The sequence below is a fragment of the Paramisgurnus dabryanus genome, chromosome 14, assembly GCF_030506205.2.
Source record: "Paramisgurnus dabryanus chromosome 14, PD_genome_1.1, whole genome shotgun sequence".
NCBI classification, from domain to species: domain Eukaryota; kingdom Metazoa; phylum Chordata; class Actinopteri; order Cypriniformes; family Cobitidae; genus Paramisgurnus; species Paramisgurnus dabryanus.
The window spans coordinates 14028031-14055853 of NC_133350.1; the positions used below are offsets into that span (position 1 = coordinate 14028031).

A 27823-nucleotide genomic window follows, 5' to 3' on the forward strand; every position below is an offset into this window, starting at 1 on the left:
ACATTCTGAAAGGTTACCAGGCAACGTCAACTTGTTCACATATTCATGAGCCAAAGCACAGTCGTAGTAGGTTTCGAAACCGTCGGTCAGTGCAGCAATGGCGCGTCAGAGTTACCCGCCTAGTGACTTCCTCCTATCATATAGATGCGCAGGATTGAGCGTGTGTCAAATGGAACAATGTAACGGATTGGAGTTGACAGCCTCATCTGAGGGGGTTACTGATTAATCTGGGTTCGAGTCTATAACCCTAGATAAGTGCACGCGAACGAGCATATCAGCCTCGGGCTCCGCGCGTGCTTGAATTAAAGAGAATGACAGCGGACCGGCGCTGAAGAGTCCCGTGTCTTCTTTTCAAGGTAAGCGACGGATTTGTTTCCCTAGATGCTTTAATTCCCACAACATCATCATGTCATATGTGTGTGCCTGATCTAACAAAATCCTTCTTTTTGTGTAATTTTTTCATTTACTTTATTTGAGAATAATGTTTAAGCGCTGTGTCGTTCATGTGCCATAGGAGTGATTGATTCATGATAAAACGTGGGTTTGTAAAATATTTAGCACTGGTCAAGTTTGACATATTTATTAAACCATTTACACATCTAAAAAAATTAAAACAAATTACTTATTTTTAGCCAAACTTTTCAAACTTACACAAATAACTTTCTTTTCTTCTAATTTAAAAAAACATCTATGCATTAGTTCTTTAAAACACATAAACCAAAGTAACTTTTAAAATATTTTAAAACAGCTTTAAGCCACTTCAAGAAGGTTTACAGAACATTTTTAAAATCTTTATCTAAAAAGTTGGGCACAAAAATTTGTACTTCTGTTTGCACTAAGATAACAACTACATTTGCCATATTGTTTCTGTTGTTTTAAAGTTATAAACAAGTGGAAAATAAGTGGAATAGCCTAATCTTTTAAACTTACAGGCGAGAGGTGTTCATGCGAAGCGTTTTAATTTACGTCGTCCCATGCTGGGCTGGATTTGATCGGACTACTAAGTAGGGATTTTGTTTCAGTGCGGAGGTAATGAGCAAATTGTTGTTGGCCCGTATCCTGTTTGCCTTCTGCCATGCTAAAAGACGTTTCTGGGTGGTTGTTTCTCAAAAAAAAATCGCTAAGAAAAGACTTTTACATGTTTAAAATTAAGTATTACGTCATAGTCAGTATATCTGAAGTTTTACGTCATCCGTGAGTCAGAGTAGTGCTACCGGAGAATCGTACGATGTTTTTCATTGAAACTCAGAGCCGGTTTGTAAATTTGTCCAAAGTTACTGTCCATTGTGAAGTATCCTATCTATCTATCTATCTATCTATCTATCTATCTATCTATCTATCTATCTATCTATCTATCTATCTATCTATCTATCTATCTATCTATCTATCTATCTATCTATCTATAAAAGTATATATTAAATTAATTGCACTTATTACACTTTATTTATTGCTTTATACTTTCTCTAGGTAACAAGTGTCAACTCGACCTTATCAAACGTGGGGGTTCCTGTGAGTTGTAACACTACCCTGGCTCCAGAGACCTTTAAATACATTTCAAAAACTTATTTGCCACGTGGTGTAAAGTGAGACGCTTTCAGCCCCCCAACCGCCCCGAGCTGGTCAGAAAGTTTAGCCAAGTGCCTTCCAGAGACTCAAGAGTGGGACATTCTGTCAGGATCTCCGAAGCCATTTTTCTCATTTCTTTCTTTGTTTTGAGATTTCATATTTTAAGAGAGCAGCACATTTGCTGTGAAGAATAATCCGGATCGTCTTTTCTCTGCGCGGACTAACATGTGGCTTTCTGTTGTTACGTCCTAAAAGCTAAAAGTGCTTTGAATGGAGAGCATAATTTGCATGCTACCCAAGTTCAGGCAGGATCTCACGCAAGCCTGGAGACGGCGTGCGCACCTGCCTCTCCTCCTAAACCTGTAGATGCTCTGCACATATTCATTTAGTGGCAGCTACCATCTTTAATGGGATAAATTATCTCCAGAGATCAGGTGAATCAACACTGAACGAAAACCTCGAAGGCGTATTCGTTTCTTCTTAATTGACACCTTACATCTTAAGGCCTCCGCATGGTACTCTGGTCGAAAGATCAAGACAAACTGCACGACATGTCCACTGGGACGGAAAGGATAGAGATGATGAAGGAAGGGGCGCCGCCAGCGTACCACCAATCCAACGGGTCGGTCCATCCAGTGATACTGCCCGACAACAATGAGCAGGTGCCCCAGAACGGGGAGTACGAACTCACCGAGATGACCTCGCTGCCGGACCAAGAACAGAACGAGCAGCCGGACATCCTTGACTGTCGGGCCAATGCCAAGGGCCAGAGAGAAGAAGATGCACTCCTGGAGAACGCCAGCCAAAGCAACGAGAGCGATGACATTAGCACGGACCAAAGCCCGGTGCCGCCGGTTCCACTAAAGGAAACGTCCTTTTCTATTGGACTCCAGGTTTTGTTCCCTTTCCTGCTGGCAGGGTTTGGGACGGTTGCAGCCGGCATGGTTCTGGACATGGTACAGGTGAGTAAAAAAACACATGCTGAATAAACAATCAAGCTTACTGCAAAGTATCAGCTTTATTTCAGACATTAATAAAACCTTGAGATATTAAAATTATGAAATATTTAAAGATGCATTAGGTGTGAAGATTTCCACTTTAATACATTACCGAATAAATCATTTCTATTTGAATCAAATTTTATTTGACAGATGCATAAGAGGGCTTAATCAACATCATAACAGAATATTACTTTTCATCTTGTCTGCTGGAAAGAAGCTTAAAGTTTAAATGTCAACATGCTTTAGTAAAAGTCATCGTGACCTTTATTAAGACTGTTGCATCTTTGTCATACCATTGGTTACTGTTTTACAAATGTCTGTACACCGAGAACAGAGACTATTCCAGCTTTTCAAATGTGCTCTATGCTATCAATCTGGACTTTTAAGGGTTTCATTTGCCCATGTGGAGATCTAAAAATTTTTGTTGAGACCTAGTAGGTGTAGGTGAAAAAATACTGCTTAAAGTTAAAGCTTGGAGGACAATAAGAGCTAAAACGATAGATAGATATCCTGCATGTGTATGTTTTAGGTGTCAGTCTGTTCAAAAAGTCAACAGCCAATATACATCTTTGGCTCAAAATCTACGTTTTGAGTTTTCTCAAACAGAAAACTTATATATTGAAATAAATTTAAAACACACATTTATATATATATATATATCAGATTTCTGTATGATCAGATTTAAAACCTTATAGCTTTCAGTGTGTGATACCAGTGTATTTGTAATTCAAAGTATAAGTTCAAAATACCAACACAATATCATGCCGATTTGTATATATTTTATGAGGCAGCTAATTCGTATTATTTGGTACATGTTTGTACGGTTTGCTTTCGCCCCTGAGACGTTGGGGTTAGTAATAAGCATACTTATTTGTAAGAGTCACTAGCAAATTTGGCTTCACTTATGATCCACTTACTTTGAGAAAAGTGTTTTAGTGCACTGTAAAAAATAGGCAGACTTTTTGTCAAATCAACATATATTTATGCTACATTAACTTGAAAAATTAAGTTAACCAGTTCAACTAGTTTTTATAAGTTATGTCAAATATTCACAGGTCTAAACTTAAAATAGTATGTTGAATTGACTTGCAAAACCAAGTTGTTTTAACTTCATGCTGCATTATTTTTACAGTGTTCTTGCCGTAATACGATGCTGATTAAAACCTTGATAGATGGCATTTTGTTTCACAGGTTGTAATTAACTTTATAGTAAACAACAGGTAATGTAAGAGTCTTAGCAGAAGTCATATCACTTTGAGAATGCGTTTAGCTCAGTGATCTTCAACATGGTGCCCGCGGGTACCAGGTTGCCCGTACATAGTCTGCGAGTTGCCCGCCATTACATATTTTTATATCAGCTTGGCTTCTTTTATTTATTGTAAACAATGATAAAACACATCAACAAGTAAAATAAAATCAAGTAAAACAAAAAAGTTTTGAAAAGACTAAAAGTAGCCCTCCAGACTACTTTTTTATCCATTGTTGTAGCCCTTACTAGTTTAACTTGGTTTAGCTGATTGTTTTAGGAAAATAACTTCCGGCACTTTAATTCAATACTGCTGCTAAATCGGGTAAAGGGCAGACATGCAGACAGACATATGACTTTCCATTGTATCATGGGTAGATGCAGAAACGTCAGCATGCACTGAATGATTCGTACTGTGTGATTGTTTAAATTACAGGAGGGACGTCGCCAATTAGAGATTAAAGTATTCATTCTTTAAATATTGTGTTGTAGAATCAGCTTTGGGACACACCTTTAAAGGCTTAACAATCATGGAAAGTTGTTTTTCAAGAGGCTTGGTCATTTTGTCTTTTACTCAGCTGATGTGGTATCCATTGTCGTAGAAAAGCTCTGGTCAGACCAGATCTGAATGTCATCTAAACTATTTTTGCGTTCAGGAAGACAGACTGAGCATTAAGACCTGACAGGATGTCATTGAAGGTCTGCCACATCCAGACTGTCATCTCATTCAGACAGGAATCTGTTTAGACAGACCAGAGGAACCTGTCCTCTATAACCCTCCATCAGCCTCTGTGTAGTTCCTATCAAATCGTATCATAGGGATCTTTTCACACAGTCTTTCAGTTTGTATCGTAAGTGCAGTTGACTGATTTCAGCTGATAATGTGTTAACAAGTTCTGTGCAAGACTTCCTGTGGAAAAACTGTGGTCTGTTACTGGAGCTGAAAAGGGCTGAAGTTGTGTTGGTAAGCAATAAGCGGGCATGCACACCAAGGCGTTTACACACTGAGCGCCCAGAGTTAAAAAATTTAAACGCTCAGCTCTTCAATGTCACTTTTCACTTTGTCGTCCAATCACAGTGGAGGAGAGGCGGGACAAATAACACAACAACCAACCGGTGCATCGTCCAACGAATGATAAACAAAGCAGAAGTATCAAAGCCAATAAAGCGTTCAAGGCAAGCGCCTACAGCCGGCGTTTTCAGCTGCGTTTAAACGTTTTGGTGTGCACGCCCCCTAACTGGGCTGGTCCACCTTTTGAAGAGTGTAGATAAAGTTTAGCACGCGAGCCGATTACCACTGCAGGTTCTCCGATGTTAAAGCACAACCCAGGTCTGTAGTGTGTCTCTGAATTCCTCTTTGACCTTATATGCTGTGCCTTGGAGACCAAGGTGCTGGAACCGAGCGTTGCCAGCCAACATTACACAATCCTGCAATCCGAGCCCCCCCTCCGGCCGCATGCCTGCACCGCTGTGCGTCGAGTTCGCAGAACCCCGAGAGGCACATGGAGGCACTAGCCAGGACTGCACTGTTCCCTGAAGACAACATCGTACTGGGAAGGGAGATAGAGAGAGAGAGAGAGAGAGAGAGAGAGTCAAAGGAAACCGAAGACAAAGTGGCAAAGCGCCAGCTCTCAATTGATGTTCGTCCTTTTTTTAAAAGTGGCCCCTGAGCTGCCAAAAACTCAAGGGAAAAGAAACGGCCTTTAAACCGGCTCACCGAAAGCTGCACAATTAGCGCTTAAACTCTTTAACTAGTGCCTTTGCTGCTTTTTGTACAGTTGTCGTTGTTTACTGTTTTGTGTGAGGTGTGTCATGTCTGTGCCACTAGCATCACCAAATAGTATTGTAGGATAATTGTTTTCAGGGTTCACGTCCAAAGCATACAGTAGCTTGAGCTTAAACATACAATGAATGTGATGTTTCGATAGATTGCTTTTTGGCTAGTAGAGCATTGTGTTACCAACACAAAGTCATGGGTTCGACACGCATACTATTAAAATGCATAGCTTAAATGCATTGCAAGTCGCTTTGGATAAAAGCATCTGCAAAATGCATAAATGTAAAATGAGATATTTTGATGGGGAATCAACGTATTGTACAAAAGTATGAAAAGATAACATCGAAACATCGACCCACATCACCTTTAAGTTAGCAGCATCGCTTCATTTACCGCTGCCTCTGTGTGCTGACGGGTTGATTTAGCTCATCTGCGTCAGGCCTGTAATTGATGTGAAGCAGAGAGAATGAGTCTAAAGATAAGCACTCCTTTTTCGTATTGATCTGAACAGCAGTTACTGCATTGCATCGTCACTGCAGCCTAATGGGAAAAAACAGACTGCCAGTTACTAGAGTCATCAACTTCTCAAAACATTACTAGATTGACTGTTTGAAGAAAGTTCAGAGGTATGGAGGTGACAGCAAAACTGAAACTACTTGGTGTTCCTGCATAGGTCAGTGGTAGTGCATTGTGTTAGTAGTGCTAAAGGTAATGACTGAAAAAAAATGGGTACCTTATAATGCACTGTAAGTTGCTTTGAATGAACGTGTCTGCCAAATGCATAAAGGTAACATTGTAAATGAAACTGGCCTTAACCCCTTAACTGGCACAGTCCTTTTTTAATGGGGGGTTAAATGTTCAAATTAATATAACCTTCAAAACTGTTTTGGTCTAAGCCTAATCTTGATCTTGTTTTAAAGAAGACACTTCAAAGTTTTTCCCGGAGTGTCTGGAAGGGAAAAGCTTAAATAATTTTTATAGAGTATATATTTTATTTATAAAAATATCACAAAAATAAGGTTTGTGTTACACTTTTAGTGGTTTTACCAACTACGGCCACTAGTTGTCAACAATTTGCTGCATACTCGTTTCACAAATTAATAAATGACTGTTGCTGCATTATTATTACTGCTAAAAGGTTTTGAAATATGAAAAAAAAACATTTGTAGACCTCTCATGATATATACCTGTATTATGTGGTGATAAATTAAAATTCACATGCAAAATATTGAAGTAAACTCAGGTGTCCCGCTCACAGGACAGCGCCAGTCCCCATGAAATTAAAATTAACCTTTTTCTTTTTAGTATAAATACGTTAGGCTTAAGAATAAATATGAACTTTTAAAAAAGGGGAAGGCTCTTCTGGATAGTCCTGTTGTTTCAATTAAACTGTCATCACCACATCAAATATTGCTGCACATTTTAAGAGTCTTGAGAGAATTGCGTTCCTTGCTCTAGATTACTTGAGGGATTTAACTTTGTGCAATGCAGATTTTTCAATTTAAGATGAAGATGCATTTGATGCAAATTTGCGTCATTCGCATCGCCCCGCGCAAGTTTGCGTCTATTTATCTCTTTAACTTTGTATGTAATCTACTGGTGCAAATCGTTGAATTTGCATTTGGTGTGTACGCCCAATAAGAACATGCATGGTGACTTAAACAAAATACAAAGTTTATACTTAATGCCATCCCTGTCTTAGAGAAACATTGGAGATATAAAAGAGAGCAAATCTCTACATTTGTCATCTTGTCTTATGTACAATATCCACTGTATTATTTTTCTGTTTTGAAGATGTAGCACCTTCTAAAGTATAGAGGAATGAATTTTCCAGAAGATAAGACTATCAGACTGCAGCTCATGATCAAAAGAAATTGCCAGTAAAAGATCCACCTCTTCGGCCATGGTTCCAGCATTGCTTTCAGAAGACGTCTATCTTGAGGTTGGCCAATTTTAGTGTAAATTAAACTTTGTCTTTTTCTCTGCAGCATTGGACTGTGTTTACGGAGGTTACTGAAGTCTTCATCCTTGTTCCTGCTCTTCTGGGTCTCAAAGGGAACCTGGAGATGACGCTTGCGTCCAGACTGTCTACCGCGGTAAGTTGTATAGTAAAACACTAAACCACAGCTCTTTAATAAAACACTAATCCATTTATTCCAGCAACATTGTTATATTTAGGACTTAAACACCTAACCCTCAGTGCATTCCCTAACCCTACAGTATGCACAAAAATAACAGCGACCAGTATGATCATAGTTGATATGCATTTTAAAAATTAAGTGTTTTTCACAACGATGCAGAAGAAAGGTTTTTCAGATGTTAACCGTTTCTTTGTGGAACCATTCAGCCAAAAATGTCATCATTAAGAGTGTTTTAAGAGTATGGATCCTTAAAAAATCAAATAATAAATGTATTAAAATGAAAAGATACATGACATTATGCAAATACTGCCCTCATACAGCAAACAAAAAAGTTTTTCTCTAAGTATGTTATCATTAAACATGTAATCTTGTGGTTGTGACCCATTGTACCACTGTTCACAAGAATTTCTGGCTGTGTCCCACAAACCTGGCACATTTGATTCCAGCTGACCATTGTGAACAATGGAGTGCTGGAGTAGTAAGGATACTGGAAATTATATGTTTACTATTGAAGCAAATGGAAATGCAGAAATATTTCTTTGCTCTCCCTTACGATATGTGACCCTGGACTACAAAACCATAGTCATAAGGGTCAATTTTTTATATTGGGATTTAAATATCATCTGGAAGCTGAATTATTGAGGACAATATTTTGAATATATATATATATATATATATATATTTATTTATTTATTTATTTATTTATTTATTTACATAATATGTTAATGGAACATGATCTTTACTTAATATTCCAATTATTTTTGGCATAAAAAACTATAATTTTGACCCATACAATGTATTTTGGCTATTGCTACAAATATATGCATTCTACTTATGAGTGGTTTTGTGGTCCAGGGTCACATATACGTCTATAGATGCTTTCCTTGCGAGTTTCCTGTACTTCTGCATTTCAAACCCTGATGCGTAAAAAGGGTCAAAGGCGATAGTCAAAACTATCAGTCACATACACAATGTTTAAGTTATTTACTTAGGAGCTAACTTGTTCTGCTTCATTTGTGCCATGGTTACCATAGCTCAAATTGTGCTTCAGACTTTAATTGAAAGAGTGGTCATACAGCCTTGGTGTTTGGCTCTCTTGAATTAGGGCACATACAGTAGAAACCGAAAAGCACCCTAGCATTGTGATGGCAAATTTTGCATTAACAAGCACCATTCACATTTTTATAAAAGCGTAGTTAATAGATATACTTGTTTTACGATTTTAAGTAAAACCCACACACAAATCTGCACACAGAGCTCAAAGGCTTTATGCTTTTTCACAAAGGCCCTGCTAATTATCAGCAGATTAAAAGAGCACTCTCGGTTTCTAATGCTTTTTAACAAAAAGTGAAATAATTTCTTTCTGAACATGAATTACAACCACATGACCACGTATTTCATTATATATCACCTTGGTAAATTAAGTTTGTTGTGTTTTGTCTGTCTTACTTTGGGGGTCATTGGCTTTGTGGCCAATTGGCATCATATCACCAGTTAGCTACAAACCTGATATATATATACAACTTGTGAGATGTCTGATTTTCCATCATGTAAGCAAAGTCAATGAGCTGTTTGCTTTTTTTATTCATTTATTTTTGGGCTATGTTTAGAAGTCTATTACATTTTTACTGATTTTGCCCTTGCATTAGGCAAGACGTCTGGGTTGTGTTTGGACGGCTATTGGATGTCTTTTAAATTGCTTGCTGGGTATAAACTTGAACGAGTATTAAATGATTTGAAAAACTTTTCGGTGTTGCATTTCTTTTTGAAATAGAAAGGTGAGCTTAGACATATCAGGGCTTGTTGTTTTTTATAAATAGCCATTAACCTTTCGTTTAAAACACAGCACTGAGCTATGATGTGTCACATGCTATTGGTGGCAGGTGGCATTATGGGGAGGCCACGTTCTCATTCTAGAGGACATTTTAATGGACATAAATGGTGCGGGAGGTGATGTCATACGTAATTTCGGTCCACGAATAAGACTTTGAGATAATATTTATGTGCAGTAGGTTTATTTAGTTGAAATTTAGGACTACACTTGGCCTAAAGCTTGGCAAAAGCAATGATAGATGGGTTGGTTATATCCTGATGCGTTTAAAAGTGCAATTAAGAAAAAAATGCAATCCTTGATTTTTTTCCTTTATCACATCTCTGTTTAAAACAAAACTGCAGGTTACTTTACATACTTATCTTTATGTGGATGGAAGTCATATGGTCGCGAAATATTATAAATAATTTTCAGCATTGCATTTTCAGCATTGCATTTGCAGCGCAAAAGGTCATGGGTTCGAACCCAGGGAACACACATACTGTTAAAAAACCCTTTACTGTATACCTTGTAATGCATTGTAAGTCGCTTTGGATAGAAGCATCTGCCAAATGCATAAATAAATATAAATATAAATTTACCATTGGGATTAGGGTAAGCTAAGAAGAGAGACTGATATTTTATACACTTACTTGTGAACTTTATTTTTGATCAGATAGTATCTTTAAATGTTAAAAGAATTTGTTAAATTAAATGTGAATTTCTTTAAAAAAATATATACTGTATATATAGTGTTGGGTCTTAATATTCCAAAACATGAACTAGTTGATAACAAATGAAAGCTTTTATTTGCCTTCACAATGGCTGGAAGGTGACACAAAGTGTTCCTGTAATATAAAGTCATTTGTGACTCATTGTGTGAGTTCTTTAAATATACATCCTGTAATCCCCCCATGACAACTTGTTTGTCAAAATGTTAACAGTAAAGTGAGCTTGGATCTTGTTTCTACACTACAATGCAAAGCACTTAATCCTTGGCAGTTTTATCTCTACACTACCCGTGGACCAAAAACCAGATTAGACACTACGTGTCCCCGCTCTCTCCCTGCCAGGGGTTGCCTGCGTGTCTGCTTCAGAAATGCCGGCTTTATCGCCTAGCAGATGTGCTCTGTGCGTGGTCTCTGCCTTGTTTTGCGTCGAATGACCTGCCCGGGGCTTATCGCCGTGGCCTGGACGCATACTTATCAGCGAGCTGCATACTTTGACAACAGAGGTAGCTGCTGTTTTGAGCCAGCGATGTTTTTCCCCTCACACAGTGTGTGTGAAGGCTATACACGGCAGGACACAATGCGGATGAATTGCAGTGACCGCTGGAGTGGGGTCACCTTAGCGAATGACAGGCAGTTGGCACGGCCTCAAAAGTTCCTTCCTTTGGCCTCATGGAGCCCCTGTATGCACACACATTTGATTTGCTTACACATAGGCAACTACCCCCCCCGCCCCCCCCCCCTTTTACAGTCTTTCCTGCATACTGCTTTATCCTGTTGTGCAGGATATTTCTAATATGGTCATGTTGCTAATTTGTTGTCGCTGTTTGAGACAAAACAGAAATCAGATTGCCGGAAAGGAAGCTTTATCCTCGTAAACAGAGGAAATTAATATGCATTTAATTTTGCACATATGGTGTCGAAGTTTTTTATTGGTGCAAACAGACAAAAAACTATGTAATTTTACCCACACTTACCTTGAGGATAGCTTAGGGATGCAACGAAAATAAAATATTTTTACCACTATTGGATATCAGCCGATAGTTTAAAAACAGCTAATGATCAAGAAAAAGGCATCAGAACTCAAACTTTGTGATTATTTTAAATTAGGTCACAACAAAATTGCAATTTGTACGCTCTGCACTTCTAGGATTTCAAGACATAATTTGAAACAAAGAGTAAAAAGCAAAACTATCAGCATCATTCTAAGTAATCAAATATTATCAGAATATATACATTTTGTATTGGTGCACCCCTAGGCCTTACTGATATTTAGGAGGCTGTTTACACCTGGTATTAAGATGTGTTTTGGTAGATTGGATCACAAGTGGACGACGCATAAGACAGGTATAAACAGGGTGTAAAACTTTTTGAGCTCACCCACTTTTGACCACATTCAAAGGTAGTCGAAAACGCATTCGACCGGATTGCTTTTGTGGTGTAGTAGGCGGTAAATAGGCGGTGTTTTTTTAAACAAAATTGACCTAACGTGTAATGTATTGAGAACAATGTTTTTGCAATGGACATGACTTCTAGCGTCAACACACGATGTACAGTTTTATTTTAGGCTTTCATTGAAAAAATTGAAATTTTTGTTTCATTTTGCAAGCGTGTGAACGTTGCGCGAGTTTATTTCATCTATTGCTCTGAAATATCAGAGAAAGCTCTTACATATACATGCACAAAACTTTGTGCAGCATGTTCACTAACAACACAAGCAGCGGACCCTAACATTATATTACCGTTTTTTTTTTTTTTTTCGGTCTATAAGCAGCGTTTTTTTTTCATAACTTGGCGGGTGCTGCGTCTTATAGTCATGTGTGCCTTGTAAGTCAGTATGAATTAATTTTGACATTTATGAGGCAAGAGCCATCATTACCGTCTACAGCCATGAGAGTCCGGTTTATGCTGCTTCTGTATTTATGTAATTCAATGAATTCTGTAATATGGAATGATGAGTATGTGAACTTCACGCTAGTTGGCTTGCTCGGTTAATTTCGACTATTCAACCTTCCAGGTAAGTTCTGTATGCTATGGTTTATCGTTTAAATAACTGATAATATTACTTTAACGTACAGACATCTATTCAGCCTGCTGTTCTGTCTGCTATTGTTTAGTTGAATAACTTGCCTTTCAAGATGAAATGTCTATTCTTCGGCTTGGATTTTGTGAAATATTTTTCTAAATAAACGCAACGTGTAGTCCACTGCCACTTATTAATGTTATTTCGTCTTAATGACGCATTTTTGAATGATGCGGCTTATACTCCGGTGCGGCTTATAGTCCGGAAAGTATGGTAGTTTGCGTCATTTTAAACCCGTCAATTCTCCCGCTCATGTTTAAACAGCAGAGGGACTGAGTACGGTTTAATTGGTCGAAAGTGGACAAAAGAGACAAAATTAAAACACCAGATGTAAACATGAATGTGTTGCTAGTTATTTTTGCGACTGACCTTATTGCATATGCATTTCTAGGAGTTTCCCTTTCAGATGCAAAATGTACATGGGAGGAGATTATTTAAATGATTCATGCAAGCAATTTACTAATGTTTGTGCGTGTGATATTACTGATATTTGCGCTATAATTTAAAGGTATAGCGGAAGATTTTCCCGAATTATTTAAAAGAACCGCCCCTCGATATTTAAAAAAAAATATGCACACGCAACACTCCCGAGAGGGAACGCCTGTTAAACGCGTGCACGAGACAGAGAGAGAGCATGCAGGAGCTCAGTTCTTCTCCTCGCTCTGTTTTCTGTGGGCATGTTTACCGTGTCTGTGCGGTTCGTGACTTGTGCCAGGGCTAGCATTGCAAATCATAGCTTACATCAACTTTTACTAGCAGTGATTTTAAATGGATTTCTCCAAATAGCATGACAAAATGTACCTTTCCAGTAGAAACTTCGCGTGGGAAGCCCAACCTGTCCTTTTAGCTCACGCCAGCGTCTCCCATAAACATTCTGGTCTTGTTTCTTTCTTTATAGTCCTTTCTCTTCTTGTCATACAATTCGTAGACAATTTTTCTCTTGCGACCCTCAGACATTTTGAAAAAAAAACACGTGAACGCGAGCTTCAATGAATGGTTGAAACCGTAGCACAACACACATACACGTGAAAGTGCGCATGTGCAGCAAGCAAACCTAGAGGCAAGCACGTACGACGGTTATACGTCAACATATAATCAGAATGATTGACATCTGGGATGATCAATAGTCTTGATGATCCACCCGGAAAACAGAAATCTTCCGCTATACCTTTAACGCAGAGAAAAGCATGCTATAAATAATTTTTCGCTTGTAATGGCTGCAATTGTAGCTGATAAAAGGAGTTTTGGTAGAGACAGTACAAAGTAGAGGATTTTTTCCACACGTACGAGTTTATTTGTAATGCCAGAAGAACATATTATTCAAAAATATTGTTTGCCAAGCCATTTTATTTTTTATTCGAGTCACAGGGGATGTCACAATTTTAGTAACCTCTTGTAAACCTTCATTTTTTGTCCTCCGGTTCCTTTCAGTGTGCTCTGGCTTTGTTAGCTTGTATTACACATCTGCGAATTTTCATCTGCAATGTCCGTGGTGCTGAACTCAAGCACATCAGGTGTTAGTAGATCACCCGCACCTCATTAGCTCTGCTTATTTCTGACCCTGAACTAATTTGCGCTGCTCTTAGCAGATTGCATAGGTCATTATGAAAATTAGCTGTTGCACATGTGTTATTTAATTTGCACCTTTAAAGTAAATAACCTGAGATATTACAACTCTTTTTTTGGAAATCTGGCCCTTTACATGGAAAAAGTTTTCTTCAGAAGCTAAAAATCATTCATGCAGAGATGTGTATTTCAGTTTTTGATGCAGTTAAGTGGTAGAGTTAACAGGAAGCTCAGATGTGGTACAACTCTATTGAAACACAATGAAAGACTACAGTGAGGTGGACTGAATTCGTAAGAAGGGCCGCTGGGTGTCGAGATGCATTCTGTGCACGCACATCGGCTATTCTACTTCCTGTCTCATTCAGTTCCTTTACACTTCTGTGTTCAATGCTGCTAAATTCAAAAGTTTATATATGAGAGTTTTTACAGTAAATTCAGCAAAATAACACAAATGTGAATTATGTTGTGATTATAAACTAATATAATTCGAAACTATGTTATATTTTTATCATTACATGTACAGTATTCCAGACTCGTATGTGTTCTTTATTATTCAGTCCAAGTCATTTATTTAAAAACAATAATAATTAAAATAAATTTAAGTTACAAATTAAGAGAAATCAGTATGTTTGCACTATTACAAACATTTAACCACATTCAAATCTAAAGATTTTTAACCCCTTAAAGTGCAAATATGCCATGAGGAACACTTGCATTATTTGAAAGAAAACGTCATGACATACAACAACTCAAAAACAAAAAGCTAAACATGTCACATATCTTTGGAAAGCTGGTTCTCATGATTTAAAACCCTTATTAGTGTCCTTTTAGGCGTTTTTTTTGCCCTTTTCAGAAATGCTAAACATTTTAGTCGAGTAACCTTAAACCTTTGAATGACAGTGTGAGCATGACCTTAAATCTTAAAGAGTTAATAAAACTCCAATTGTGTTGAAATAGTATCTTAAGTGTAGTTAACATTCTTACGCCTCTCCCTTTTCACTTGATAAAAGTCAGGTAATGTTGACCCGGTTGAGCGGGTCCAGGTCAGGCAGGGCCTCACATGTGACACACGGCCCCTCTGTAGGGCCGGATCCACTCGACATGAGAGATGAGATAAGTAGCGAGAGCAAGATGAGATGCATCTGTCCAGCTCATCAAACACGCTTTTGTCTTGTGAACTGATCGCTGTTTGTTCTAGTCTGTCCGCAATATACATAGATATCCAGCCTGCAGTGTACGTTTCATTGTGTTGTGCTCATGAACAAGCAGGGGCCGTTGTTTTATGATTCTTAAAGCTACGGTGTATTATTCTTTATGTTTATATAAAATATATGAGCTGAACTGTAAACAATTTGTCAACTGAATTTTCCAGAGATGTAGAAACAGGCCAACATTTTAACCTCTCGCTTAACCATTGACGTGAGTTAAAGGTCAGGCTTTTGCAGAAGTAGGAGTGTTTGGGAAACCTGTTTGAAAATTATACATTTTAAAGTTTGGCATTGTTTCAAGTAAAATAACATTGAAAACACACTTAACTTCTGCATTGTGACATGGGACATACGAAACAGGATTTTTCTTTCGGTTGAGATTTAAATTATTATTATTACTTTGCAATAAGGTTGTATTTGTTAACATTAGTTATTGCATTAGCTAACATTAACTAACATTGAACAATATGTCTAAAGCATTTATTAAACTCAGTCAATGGTAAAGCCAGCATTCAGTAATACATTTTAAAAATCAAAAGTTGTAACAAGATTAATACTGTAAATGTATAAATGTTGGTTCACGTTAGCTAATGCATCTATCAATCTTACCTATAAATACAAAATATAACCTAATTGTAGTTTTACCCAAACAACAAATTATCAAAAATGAATGACCAGAATAATGTTGTTGTTTTTGGCACACAAAATTGGTAGAGAGTAAAGTTTAATTTTAATGTCAAGCTACCAATGCAAATAATGTCCACTAATAAATCACGCACAATTAGACTAGTAACATTTATTGAAAAAAACTAATAAGGTTATCAGGAAGTATGCATGATGGTGTTGATGGTGTTGGACAAAAAAATATAAACTATCAGTGATGTCCTGCTCATTCAGAGGAAAGTGTGCTGTGGTTGAGCTATAATGGGAACATTTGTAAATGGACTTCCTGTGTTTCTCCCCTCACCAGGCTAATATCGGACAAATGGACTCGGCAAAGGATATGTGGAAAATGATCATGGGAAACCTCGCACTTATTCAGGTTGGAGACCTAAAAATATTAATCATCCTGTCATTGAACTCTTATTTTATTTCAGTGGCTTTGCCTTTTCTACATCGCTTGCTAAAATGAACAATTATTAAAGTTTAGTCTGTTTTTTCTAGCACTTAAAAATTATCTGCTGCCTTAAAAACAATTTTTTTATCTGTGACAAGTGATAAGTTACTTCAACTTATAAAATAAAGTTATCTTATTTTAGTTGTATCAATTTATGTCTAGTGGACATTACCCCAATAATCTCATGTTTACCTTAATGATGAAAGAGAACAAAGTGACTCTGACATGAACAGGTCGTAAGACTTTGAACTTTAAGGTGATTGAGTTCACGGTAACCCTTCTGCCCTTAGGTTCAGGCCACTGTGGTCGGCTTCCTGGCGTCCATCGCCGCAGTCATTTTCGGCTGGATACCAGAGGGCAACTTTATAATTGGACACGCCGTCCTGCTCTGCGCCAGCAGCGTGGCCACCGCGTTCATCGCTTCCCTTCTGCTAGGTGAGGATGTTGGGTGCTCAAACCACAATATATGTGAAAAATAAACAGCTAGTTATTTTTTGTGATTTATTGTTTTGTACATTAAATCATCCTAGATGATGTAAAGAACATTCTGTGAAAATAAAATCTTGATATCTTTAATATTGACTGAACAATATAATGTCAAAGAATGAAATCAATAATTGAAATTAAACTTTGATGCTCCTCAACTCAGATTAAAACTGGATTTTTCAAAAAAACAGGCCACTTGTTCGTAAAATGTTGTGTAAATAACATGCTTAGATTTTAACCAAGGCCTTTTTTATAAAACATTGCAACAGATTGGGCTAATCACGTAATAATCTGTTTCTGCAATATTATGAAAATATATATATTGTACGTTAAAAAATCCAACACGTTAAACTAACGACTGCAAGTTGCAGTCTCTACTTTTTTGTTAAAAATAAACACAAAGTGGCTATTAAGAGGGTACACAACAAACCTTACTACAATTTTAGTAAGCTTAAAAAATTTTTACTGAACTGTCAAGGTTTTGTGGGAAGCATGCAAATACAAGTACTTAGTCATCATGAAATGGAAACGGAAGTATAGATTGTCTTATTTTCCCTGTCATGACATATATCCAGGTGAAACGACTTCTGAAAAGAGAAAAAATGTGAGATGGGACTTTATTTCATCCAATGAGAACTGAATAGATTGTTGGAAGTTGAGTTATGTGGCTAATTGCTAATTGCTGCTATCCTTTCCCTGAAAAAAACACAATATTCCTTATTAAGAGCAACAATTATCCGATTCAGGATTTTACATTTTTTCTTTGGTGTGTCAGTGTAGTTTTAAAAGTGGAAGAAAGTCATGTAGAAACTAATACATAAAAATACATCCTAACATAAAAGTACATCCTAATGCAAACCCCAAATCTAACCCAACCCCAAGCTACAATTTTTTGAAAATAAATCACACGAGAAATCCGTGGGAGTGACACGGAAAAAAAGCTGAATTCCGTGACGTGGTAACGGATAAAGTGATCAAATATAACACAGATTTCTATGAGATCATGTTAACGATATCCAAAAGGTACATTTACAAAAGTAAACGGTGAAACGAGTTATCGCCTCCAACGTAAATCTTTTTTTCTATGCTTTAACCAAAGATTGTGATAAAGAAAAAAGTTACAAACTACTGCAAATATTTTCATAGTTTAAAATAAACTATTTGCAATGTACAGTAGTTGTGCTAGCTGAGTACCCAATAATGCTTAACTGAACCTGGAAAACTTGTTTCAACATTAAAGTGCTCATATATCCACCAAACAGGAGGTGACAACGTCTAAGAATGTCTGATCTGTATATTGTTTGGGACCGAACACATCTCCTGTGTTAATTCTAACATTTCAACGCTAATACGGCAAATCTTTCCTCTACTGTTATTTCCAGGTCTTATCATGATTGGTGTTATCATTGCATCCAGGAAGGTGGGCATCAATCCAGACAACGTGGCCACCCCCATTGCTGCCAGTTTAGGTGATCTGATCACGCTGACTCTGTTGGCTGGCATCAGCACAGGCCTGTATAAGGAACTGGGTGAGTGCATGTTTTGGATATTTCAGTGGTTAAATATATAAGCTGGAAAGATAAAGGTTGTAGTTTCAAACCGTCCAGTGGGTAATGTATAAACATTAAGGGGTGGTTTCCCGGGAAGGGATTAGACTAGTCCTAGAATAAAATCAATTTAAGAGCTGTCCAAACTGAAAACAACTTGTAATGCACATGTAATGTTTTTAGTAAGGCATGTTTGTTAAAACTAGTTCTATTTTCTAATTAAACTAAGGCCTAGTTCTGGCTTAAGCTAATCTCTGTCAGGGAAACCACCCCCAAGTGTTTACTACTGTATATGTGAATATTTATTTTAGTTTATGGCTACTTTCTACTTAGATGACTTTAAGATTACTTTACAGGTGAACTGCCATAAACTCGTTTAAAGACAAGTATTAACTAACACAATCTTTATAGACATACAAACTTCCCATAACCTTTTTCGATCTCACCCAGCTATTAAACTTTATTACTCATCGTACAACTTCCACTTGACTTGTTTTCCACTTGTTTTGCTCAATTGGAAACCCCCTCACGACACCTTCATTCTTAAAGGCTTAGGCATAAATGCTTCATTTACCGTACATAAAGTGTGCATATATACTGTACACCTGCTGTTTTATTTCATTAGTATAGTGTAGTATTTCATCAGCACTCGTGTATTCAGTAATTTGCAAATGTAAAGGAATTGTTCATCCAAAAACTTTATTTTGCCATACAGGTTTGGATTAACATGAGGAAGTGTAAAGGATTACTGATTTTAACACCATGGTCTCTGTGGTATTTTGTCATAGTGTCAGTGACCTTTTGTGCCAGTGAGCTTTATCATGTGGTATCTGTTTACCTTTGAATCTCAGGAGTAATACGTTACATCAGATCGTATCCCCCGATTCACCATGCTGAGTCATGTTTGAACAGGTTGAGTCTTGTGTACGCCACCTGATTCCTATATATGCATCATATCTGATGCATACTGCACACTTAACTGGAAACACTTCAGCAGATCTGAAGTCGTCCTCTGATTGGTTGAATTCTACATGCGGCCTTTAACAGTCTGTCTGGAAACAACACAAAGCCGCCTGATTGTATGAAGAAGATTGTCTGTTCTTTCATTTGATATTTTGTATGTTTATATATTTTATAAATTATAGATTTTCTGGAAAGCATTAAAATTTTGTGAAAATCATAAAAATCTTGCTGGCTGGCTGGCAACTTTTTTACACTGGCGGGGAAAGAGTTAAAAGTATGAAATGTTCAACGCAAGAACTCATAAACTCTTGAGACGTTCATTAAAACATACCTGGTACTATGGGGATATTTTCCTAGCCTAAATATGACGTGGCACAACACTAAACATGATTGGATGCTTAACCTGTCAGTCATATGGCCTCTTGAGTGGTCCTTGGCCATTCAAAGCAGCCCAAGTTCCCAGACCTTGTGAGACTAATTCCTGTGTGTTACTTTGGTGAACACTGGTTATTCATTGGACTCCACAGTCTCCCCCTTTAGGTCCTGTGTCAAATAACACAAATAACCCTTGTAGTCCCTTCCTAAATCCACACAGTAATATCTTTCTTTAGAGAAGTTGGCATTATATTCTCTAATCACATACAAAAAATACTGTAGTATACATCAGTATTGTAGGATAAGCATGTCAGATATATTTAAAAAACTTTTATGGTAAAGAATAGTTGCATGTTTATGTCTTATCACACCTCACACATCCAAGCATTAAAGTTTGCCAAAATTAAAGTAGTGAGTGCAAAATAACAATAAAAAGAATGTGAAGTATTCTTGTGATTTCCTAACTAACTTGGTTTTCTAGTTTTCATTTCAACTCATTCCTTTGTGTTTTGTATGTCTCATGACAATTGCGTACCAAGAATGATGATAAATAATAAATGGATTGGGTATTAACCTTACATTTCTTTCCTGACAGAATACAACGACTATGCCAACCCACTGGTTTGTGCTTTCTTTGTTGCCCTGACTCCCATCTGGGTCTTGATCGCCCGGCGAACGCCATCCACACGGGAAGTGCTTTATTCGGGATGGGAGCCTGTTATTATCGCCATGGCGATCAGCAGGTAACAGAGAGCTGATTAAAATAAAGATGCTCAATTTCATCTCAATGACAGATGGATTGATGACATGATCTGTCAATCATCTGGACATTTAAGGCAGACAGCATTCTAGCCTATGCATTTACTTTTATGCTATACATTTTTATCAGTATATGTGTTCCCTGGGGATCAAACCCATGACCTTTGTTTTACTTTTGAAACAGTGTTGGAGGACTCATTCTGGATAAGACCGTGTCCAACCCAAACTTCGCCGGGATGGCGGTTTTCACTCCAGTAATCAATGGTGAGTTTTCTGTCTTATATCATCTGTTTCAGTATTACTTTAGTGTTTTCACTCCCAAATGAAAAATCCTATGGTACTTTAATATTTACCATGGTAAGGTTCCAAAACATTATAGTATTTAGAAATTTACTATAGTAAATACTAAAGTATACTGCAGTATTTTTTCATGCGGGTAGTCAACACTAAGGTGCACTACAAGAAGGGTTTGTTCCTTTTATTCATTTGTTTTGCTTCAGGTGTGGGTGGAAATTTGGTGGCGGTACAAGCCAGTCGAATCTCCACTTACCTGCACATGAACGCCCTGCCCATAGCAGAGCCCAGCCCTACTCCACGTAAATGTCCCACGCCATGGAGCACATTCTTCGGGTCAGGTAAAAGGAAACTAATTGTTTTCTTGGAAATAAATGCTTTGAACACACCCATGTGCTTTATTATTAGCAATGATATATTTTATTTACACTAGCCTGTATTGTGTACACTGATGAGGTGGTGTATTTATTTTATCAGGTGTGAATTCACGTTCTGCCAGAGTGCTCTTCCTATTGGTCGCTCCTGGTCACTTGGTCTTCCTGTACACCATTAACTCTATGCAGGGTGGACACACCACACTCACCTACGTCTTCATCGCATTTTACCTGGCCGCAGCTCTTCTCCAGGTATGGCTGAGCATTTATCTGTTTTGTCACAGCTCAATGTGTGCCTACAGTAGTATGGACGTAATGTAGATGTGAATTTAATTGATGTAAAATTAACACAGGAGAAGAATAGCCTGGGTCATTTCATTTCAAAAAATTAAAAGAATAAAATTATTTTGCCTTAAACTGCAATACGTTTATATTAAAATAAATAAAAATCGGTTATTGAACAAGTGCAGAACGATATCGTTTTTGAAACAGTCTCCTTACCGTACCACGATTCACAATTTTTCACTTAAATTAAATTAAATTAAACATAAAATAATGTAAAATAATATCAAATAAAATAAAATAAAAATACAATAAAATAAAAAATACAATAAAAAATTAAATTAAATTAAATTAAACATAAAATAAAATAATGTAAAATAATATCAAATTAAATAAAATAAAAAATACAATAAAATAAAAAATACAATAAAAATTTTTATTAAACATAAAATAATGTAAAATAATATCACATAAAATAAAAAATACAATAAAATAAAAAATACAATAAAAAAATAAATTAAACATAAAATAATGTAAAATAATATCAAATAAAATAAAACATACAATAAAATAAAACATACAATAAAAATAAAATAAAACAAAAAATAAAATAAATGAAAAAACACAATAATATAAAAAATAAAATAAAAAAATAAATAAAATAAAATAAAGAGACATTAACTAGTCTGTGATGTTATAAATATGCTGAAATATATGCTGTTATGATGTATAAGTTGAGCTGTCGAGTCAGATTTTTGTTAACAAACTTAAAGTACATAAAGTAAATCTGCAATTTCATGTTTTAAACAGAGATGGCGATAGAGAGGCAAAAGTTACGCATTGCAGCTTTATGGAAATGTCTGCTTTTTCAGGACCATTTAGGATTTTTTTTATATTTTAAGACACAGCACACCTCTTTCGTCCATACCAAATTCGCATTATTGTCTTTATATATATTCTTTTGTCTATTTTTTATTTTAATTTGAACCCTAAAGCTGGAAGTATAGTTAATTTTTTTAATGGGAACGTGCACAGTCGAATCCACAGCCTCGCCAAGTATACTTTATGTGACTTGAACGCATAAATAGGTGTTGGACGCATGCAATACCTCTTCTGACATACAGGGGTCTGTAAGGAGCAGTTAAGGAGGTTTATGGGGTGGCGCCACGAGTAAAGGGCTCGTTATAGTCGTGCGTAGGTCCTACGACGTAGCCGCGACGGCGTAGTTTCCGCATCTGTTTTCATTTATACTTTTGCGTCGTCCACCGCGTCGACGTGCAAACACACCCGCAAACCGCTGGTGGGCAGTATCCACGCGTGTAACCACAGTAGCAGCGCGATCGTCAGAGAAGAAGCTTGGCAAGTTAACCCACAAACGAAGAAGAAATAGCAACTTGTTGTGTATAATTTGAGAAGACCAGCAATGATGGAAGTAAATAAACAGCGACTTTTGTTGCAGTTTGAGTAAAATCACTCCTCAACTTGGCTCATCTTTGTTTTCACTGTCACAAACGGAAATACCTGTGAAGCAGTTTTTTTTACCTGACGGGAGGGGTTCTGGTGGACCAATCACAGTGCTTGCGGTCCGCGTAGATCTGACGCGCTGTTAAATTTTTTGTGAGGTGCGCGTCAGGCTACGCAGAGCTACGCACAGGCTACGGATAGCCTACGGCGTAGAACCTACGCATGACTATAAATCGCCCTTTACAACTCATGTAAACATCTTTGTACACTGTCACAATACAGTTGTATAAATGATGAAACTATATGGGCTCTATTGACGATGTAGCTTGCAAGCTTTTTGTTTATGCAGTTTATCATGGACTACCTTGTGAATCGACAACCACAGGGCACGGTTGCCATGATCTGAAAAAACGAATTACTGCTAGAAAATAAAAAAGTCAAAGTATCCCAGAATAAAGCTACATTGACACCTTTTCTTTTTCTCTGTGTAGGTAATAATCCTGCTCTACCTGGCAGACTGGATGGTGAACTGGATGTGGCGTCGAGGGATGGATCCGGATAACTTTTCCATTCCTTATTTGACCGCTTTAGGAGACCTGCTGGGTACAGGCTTCCTGGCCCTATGTTTCCACATCCTGTGGCTCATTGGAGATCGGGATGCAGATGTGGGCGATTAATCCACACCGCTTCCCTTTGACTCTGTCCGAGCGACACAAATGTCTTTATTTATAATGACACATAGAAAAATAATATCTATATTGTTATGGCTACCATGATTATATTGATGCTTTAGAATTGAGCTGTAATTACGTTGTTTTAGCCAACGGGAGAACGAGAATCCTCATTATTTTTCAATGGGGATGTTCGGCCCGATTTATAGCCGGTCGCGTTGACTGCATGTAAAGTTGACATCAACCTAAACTTGAAGTTTGTCATAAGAGGCAAAAAACAAACACAGAATGCTTAATCACCAAGTGCTACAAAATTGTTTAATGATATAAAGTGGAAAGTTTTTGATGAAGGCAACTAAAAATACAAAAAAAAATTCTGGACCATTGCATAGTGACCTGATAAAGTGTTTTTAAATCATCCAGACTTGACATGGTGGTTCGTCTTCTCGAAACTGATAAATGAATGAAGACAAGTCATTTTGGTCTAAGTAAATTATCAGACGCTAAATCTAAACAGGGACCTTTTACGGTAAAACACTGCATGTACAGTAGATTACTGTAATATAATGGGATCGTCCTGTATGTTTAACAGATAACACTGCATTTTCAGCATCAGAATTTGCTTCTATAGTTTTGTCCGTGGCCACAAAGAGAGAAAGTTACCAAAAGTGTACTTGTTTTCTTCAAAATCCCCGAAATCTTCAACTCGTGCAATTTGTTGAAAAGGTCTTGGGTTGTTTACTCTCGCCACCTTAATGGATAAAGTATTAAACTTTCTTTCAGTTTCATAGGTACAGTATTTTTCCGACATGTACATTTCACCCAATCAGAAGTCTTGTAGGTCAGAGAGATTGTCATAAGCTTTTCAGACTGTTATTGTAAAGTGCACATCTGTTTACAGTAAGCATCAAAGTCTTTCCTTTAGTCTCAGAATGCTGGAAAAGTTGATTTGTAGTAAACAGAAATGGGTTTCATATACAACTCAGAGTTTTAAAAAGTCAACCTGAAACTGAAAAACTCTTTCCTTTAAAAAAATAGTGCTGGGCAAAGATTAATCGCGATTAATCGCATACAAAATAAAAGTGATTTTTTTTTTTGCATAATATATGTGTGTGTACTTTATGTAATTATTATGTATATTTAACCACACACACATACATATATACATTTCAGATTTTTTTATGTATGTATAATTTTTTTTTAAATGTATATATCATATAGAATATATTAAAATATAAAAAAATATATATACGTATACATATATGTAAATGTTCCCTAAATTCATACATGAATGTGTGTGTATTTTTATATACATAATAACTAAACACAACACACACTCATATATTATGCAAAAAAGCACTTTTATTTTGTATGCGATTAATCGCGATTATTTTTTGCCCAGCACTAAAAAAATTATATATTTCCGTTTGATCCAGCCAATGTAGATTAAACAAAAAAGCTTCACCACAACATTTTAGTATTCTGCAGATAATGAAAGTAAAATGGCTTGTTATAGGCCGATCATGTTTGTTACATAAACATAACCACGGTTGTTTTAACAACTAGCCAGACCGACTAGAAATTAGTTAGGGCTAAATACTCATACAGATTTCAATTTAAATCTGCCTTTGTATGTAACTGACTTCAAATATTTGATGATTTAAAGATGATCGGAACGAATTTGGGACGATTTTCCACCTTTCAACAATCTTGGGTAAAGTCTCGATCATCCTGGTCATTGTACCGTGTTTTCTGTGATGTCTGAGACGAGTGTTCGCAAATTTTAATGATCAGAAATCCTGTTAATCCAGATTATCACGTGGCACGAAATGATACCCAGTCAGAAAGCAAGCTGATAAAAGACTAAAGCATGATTTTATGCCTGTCGTCTGCCATGTATGTTTATTGTGAAGCCACGTTTGACCTCGAGAGACTTTGGGAGATGTTCTCAGTCGAGTCTTACGTTGTTTGTGAAGGAATCTGTTGATGTGTGATGTGCTGTCATGATCGTATAGCAGCACTACACAGACTTTTTGAAAATCTGATCAAATTAAAAAAATCCCAGCCTTAAAAGTAAATGAACCTATAGGAAAAATGTCCCTACAGTTGGTAAACTAAAAGCTATATGAGAGTAAACACTTCTTTAAAGGTGCAGTGTGTAATTTTTAGAAGGATCTCTTGACAGAAATGCAAAATAATATACAAACTAAATTATCAGGGGTGTATAAAGACCTTTCTTAATGAACCATTATGTGTTTATTACCTTAGAATGAGACGTTTTATCTACATACACAGAGGGTCCCCTTACATGAAAGCCCCCATTTTGTGCAGCCATGTTTCTACAGAAGGCCTTAACAGACAAACTGTTTTACTAAGTTTTCTCCAACGATGACATGTTTGTCCGGTGGCGGCTACCGTAGCTTCTCTTTGTGTTTCAAAAGCGAGGGGTGAGCAGTGGACTGAGCTATTGGTTGCAATTCACAACCTCACCACTAGATGCTGCTAAAATTTACACACTGCACCTTTAAAAGTGTTTTATATCAAGAACGATTTGTGTAATTTTATGCAAAAACACTTTTTGTGGTAAAGGGCTATTTTGACATTTATACCATGGCATGCTAACTGCAGAAATGCTTTTTAACCAGCAGTTTCTGAAATCCCTAAAATATATCATTTTATACTGGACGAGTGGGGTGGGTTTATTACTGTGTTTTTTTGCACTCAGAAACACTTGAAATAGATAACAGGAGGGCTAGAAAAGCTAATTTGTACCTCGGTACTTGACCATAAAAATAAAAAACCTTAATCGATAGTTGCCAGCACATTAATGTTTCTTTTTAAAGCCTTATAAATTTAGTTGTAATCTTAGCCTTTCATTATTTCTCTATTTGTTGGTATCTCACCAGTTTGCACACATCATGTCTTAAACAGAGACTCGGGCTGATGGATCGTGCTGGGCACATAACATAAGTAATGCATTGTTAATATCCCCCTTATTATTACTGTAAACACTGATTTGTTCATAAATGTCTGTTTTTAGGCAAGTTATAGTCTTGTGGCAGACATGTTTCATTACAGAATAGATCAGTGTGCACAAGATGTACTGTAATGTCAGGAGTCGCCACAAGAGAGCGCACATCTGCTGTATGCATACATATATTAGAAATGTTTTACCGCATTCAACATCTGAAATATTACAGGTGCTGCCAGTGTACCTATGACAGCGATCTATAGTTGTGAATATTTCTTCAGGGGACGGGAGGCTTTGTGTATTTATTTCTATAGATGTGACAAAGCTATTTGTACATAATATATTTATTCTATAAATAAGTTGTTTATTTTTGTTCTGTGTTTCCGTTATGTTGGGTTTTTTGGACCAGTAGAAATGTTTACTGTACGTTTATCAGTAATATTGTTTCCTTTGATAAACTTTAACAAATATATCAAAGTTTGGTGCCTAATACCCAGCAAAACCTCACACTCAATTTGGTTCATTGAATTGAGCATAATCCGCCTTAACAATTCACACGCAATGCTCGACACGTAGATGTTTGTGTGTGTGGTTTCTTTATTTGTATATGAGATCTTTTTTAATAAGTTGATTTTTGTATTCAGTTGATTCATGTACACGGTGAAGTAAAATCATTTGGGCTGCTGTGTATATCAGTGGTATAGTTATCCAAAGCAAAACCACCGAGATACAACAAATTAATCTGTCATTTTAATTTACTACAAGTACACTTACCTGAAATGAATATGAAGGTCGAATCTCGGCACTTGTGCATGACCAGAACTACTTAACAAATACCAGACGAAGAAAGTTTGGGTGACATGGCATGATTTTATTTTAATAAAAGTTTTTTTTTCATTTCTTCCACCATCTCACTACCCCACCAATCTGCCCCGATCTGATTGTGTTAAGGGGACTTAACTGAGGTACTTGTACATTCGTTGCTGGAAATAAAAATGATTCTTTCTTACCTGCACTGTGCATTTCTATATTCTTTTTTTTCACTATCATCAAGGACAACAGATACGGGTTATTAACAAAAACATTGTGGCAACAGGTTGTGCCTTTACTCCTGATGGCCTTGTGTCTGGAATGTTCTCACAATGTTATTTACTCTTGATTATGTGAGTTATCAGAGACAGTGTCACACGTTTATCAATCATAATGCTGAGAAGTTAGGTGAATTCTCCAGGCGCAAACCTCAGCAGATTTATTTTCAGTATGACGGAGGCTCAGTCGGATTGAATGGAATAATTGGGATTGACCTACATAAGAGTATACAGGGATAAAGTTTGTCTGGACGTTATTAGGAGGACACTAAAAAGAATTTGGACACTTGGGGCTTTATTGAACAC

The 27823-nt window shown here is 36.8% G+C and overlaps 1 protein-coding gene across 1 annotated transcript; it reads left to right on the forward strand.

Moving 5' to 3' along the window:
* Positions 1–93: 93 nt before the first annotated feature.
* On the forward strand, positions 94–27438 carry slc41a1 (solute carrier family 41 member 1). The gene is made up of 11 exons (XM_065259191.2): positions 94–356; positions 1468–2528; positions 7579–7686; positions 16097–16168; positions 16534–16678; positions 18112–18258; positions 20210–20357; positions 20558–20637; positions 20874–21008; positions 21145–21293; positions 23279–27438. Exons 2-11 carry the CDS (start codon positions 2079–2081, stop codon positions 23462–23464), a joined length of 1620 nt encoding a protein of 539 aa, XP_065115263.1. The 5' UTR covers positions 94–356; positions 1468–2078; the 3' UTR covers positions 23465–27438.
* Positions 27439–27823: the final 385 nt, after the last annotated feature.

Coding starts and splice junctions, on each gene's coding strand:
- slc41a1 (XM_065259191.2), top strand. CDS start 2,079: ATGGTACTCTGGTCGAAAGATCAAGACAAACTGCACGACATGTCCACT. Junction 18,259..20,209: donor AGGCCTGTATAAGGAACTGG/GTGAGTGCATGT, acceptor CTTTCCTGACAG/AATACAACGACTATGCCAAC. Junction 21,294..23,278: donor TGGCCGCAGCTCTTCTCCAG/GTATGGCTGAGC, acceptor TTCTCTGTGTAG/GTAATAATCCTGCTCTACCT.